We start from the raw sequence: 1608 nt of genomic DNA on the forward strand, positions 1-1608 counted from the left end.
CCCATCCCATCCCAGAATTCCCAGAATTCTTGGAATTCACAGCCCAGGGTTATTCCAAGCTCATCCCAACCCAGAATTCCCAGTTCAGGGTCATTCCAAGCCCATCCCGGAATTCTCAGAATTCCCAGAATTCCCGGTTCAGGGTCATTGCGAGTCCACCTCAGAATTCCCAAAATTCCCATTTCAGGGTCATTCCAAGCCCACCCCATCCCAGAATTCCCATTTCAGGGTCATTCTGATCCCATCCCAGAATTCCCAGGATTCCCATTCCAGGGTCACTCCAAACCCATCCCAGAATTCCCGGAATTCYYRCTCACCAGGAGGCGCCGTGGATTCCCCGTATCCCTTCATTTCCAGGGCGATCACGCGGAATCCGGCGTCGGCCAGCGCCGGGATCTGGGGCGGAACATTCCGGAATGTCCCGGGGATCCCATCCCGGGAAAATTCCCAGGAAAAGCCCCTCCCCGCGGCCGCATTCCCGAATCCCGGAATTTTGCCGTCACCTGGAAGCGCCAGGAGAGCCAGGATTCCGGGAATCCGTGGCACAGGCAGAGCGCGGGGCCCTGRCCCAGCTCCACGAAATGCAGCCGCACGCCCGGCTGGAAAAACAACGGGAATTCCGCTGGGATACGGGAATGGGAACACCGGGAATGGGAAAAAGGGAACGGGAAAAAGTGAAAAGGGAATGGGAATGGGAATGGGAATGGGAATGGGAATGGGAATGGGAATGGGGACAGGAATGGGAACAGGAATGGGAAAAAGGGAAAAGGGAATGGGAACGGGAAAAAGGGAAAAAGGAAAGGGAATGGGAATGGGAATTCCACAGGGATCTGGGGAAAATGGGAATGGGAATGGGAATGGAAATGGGGAATGGGAACGGGAATGGGAATGGGAATGGGAATGGGAACAGGAATGGGAATGGGGACACTGGGAATGGGAATGGGAATGGGAAAAAGGGAAAAGGGAATGGGAATGGGAATTCCACAGGGATCCGGGGAAAATGGGAAAGGGAATGGGAACGGGAATGGGAACGGGAATGGGAACAGGAACGCCACAGCCATAGCCCCAAACCCAGAGCGTGGAATTCCAGAGCCTAGCACCCGCAAAACCTGGAATTCTGGAGCTCATCACTCCTTCCAGCCTGGAATTCTGGAGTCCGCCACGCTCTCCATCCCAGCATTCCCAGAGACCACCCCCAGGAATTCCCGATCCCATTCCCGATCCCATTCCCGATCCCATTCCCCATCCCATTCCCCATCCCAATTCCAGATCCCAATTCCCGATCCCATTCCCGATCCCATTCCTGATCCCATTCCCGATCCCATTCCTGATCCCATTCCCGATCCCATTCCTAATCCCATTCCAGATCCCCTTCCCGATCCCATTCCAGATCCGATTCCCAATCCCATTCCCAATCCCATTCCATCATTCCCAATCCCATTCCAGATCCCATTCCCGATCCCATTCCAACCCTCCACACCAGCATTCCAGATCCCATTTCCTCTCCATCCCAACATTCCTGTTCCCATTCCTGATCCCATTCCAGATTCCATTCCCAATCCCATTCCAAACCCCCATCCCAGAATTCCAGATCCCACCACCCCAACC

General features: G+C 54.7%; 1 protein-coding gene across 1 annotated transcript in view; it reads right to left on the reverse strand.

The window, feature by feature from the left end:
* Nucleotides 1-1608, reverse strand: part of LOC130587701 (bifunctional epoxide hydrolase 2-like) — a gene marked incomplete at its 3' end in the record, with an annotated part of 7742 nt that overhangs the window by 3451 nt on the left and 2683 nt on the right. The window contains exons 4-5 of the mRNA XM_057388675.1: nucleotides 504-599; nucleotides 318-396 (exon numbers count right to left, since the gene is read on the reverse strand). Of these exons, the coding sequence (XP_057244658.1) occupies nucleotides 318-396; nucleotides 504-599 (175 nt within the window). The remainder of the gene's footprint in view (nucleotides 1-317; nucleotides 397-503; nucleotides 600-1608) is intronic.

The sequence above is a fragment of the Malurus melanocephalus genome, unplaced genomic scaffold (assembly GCF_030028575.1).
Source record: "Malurus melanocephalus ecotype Western Australia unplaced genomic scaffold, MMel_1.1 scaffold_2279, whole genome shotgun sequence".
Taxonomy (NCBI): domain Eukaryota; kingdom Metazoa; phylum Chordata; class Aves; order Passeriformes; family Maluridae; genus Malurus; species Malurus melanocephalus.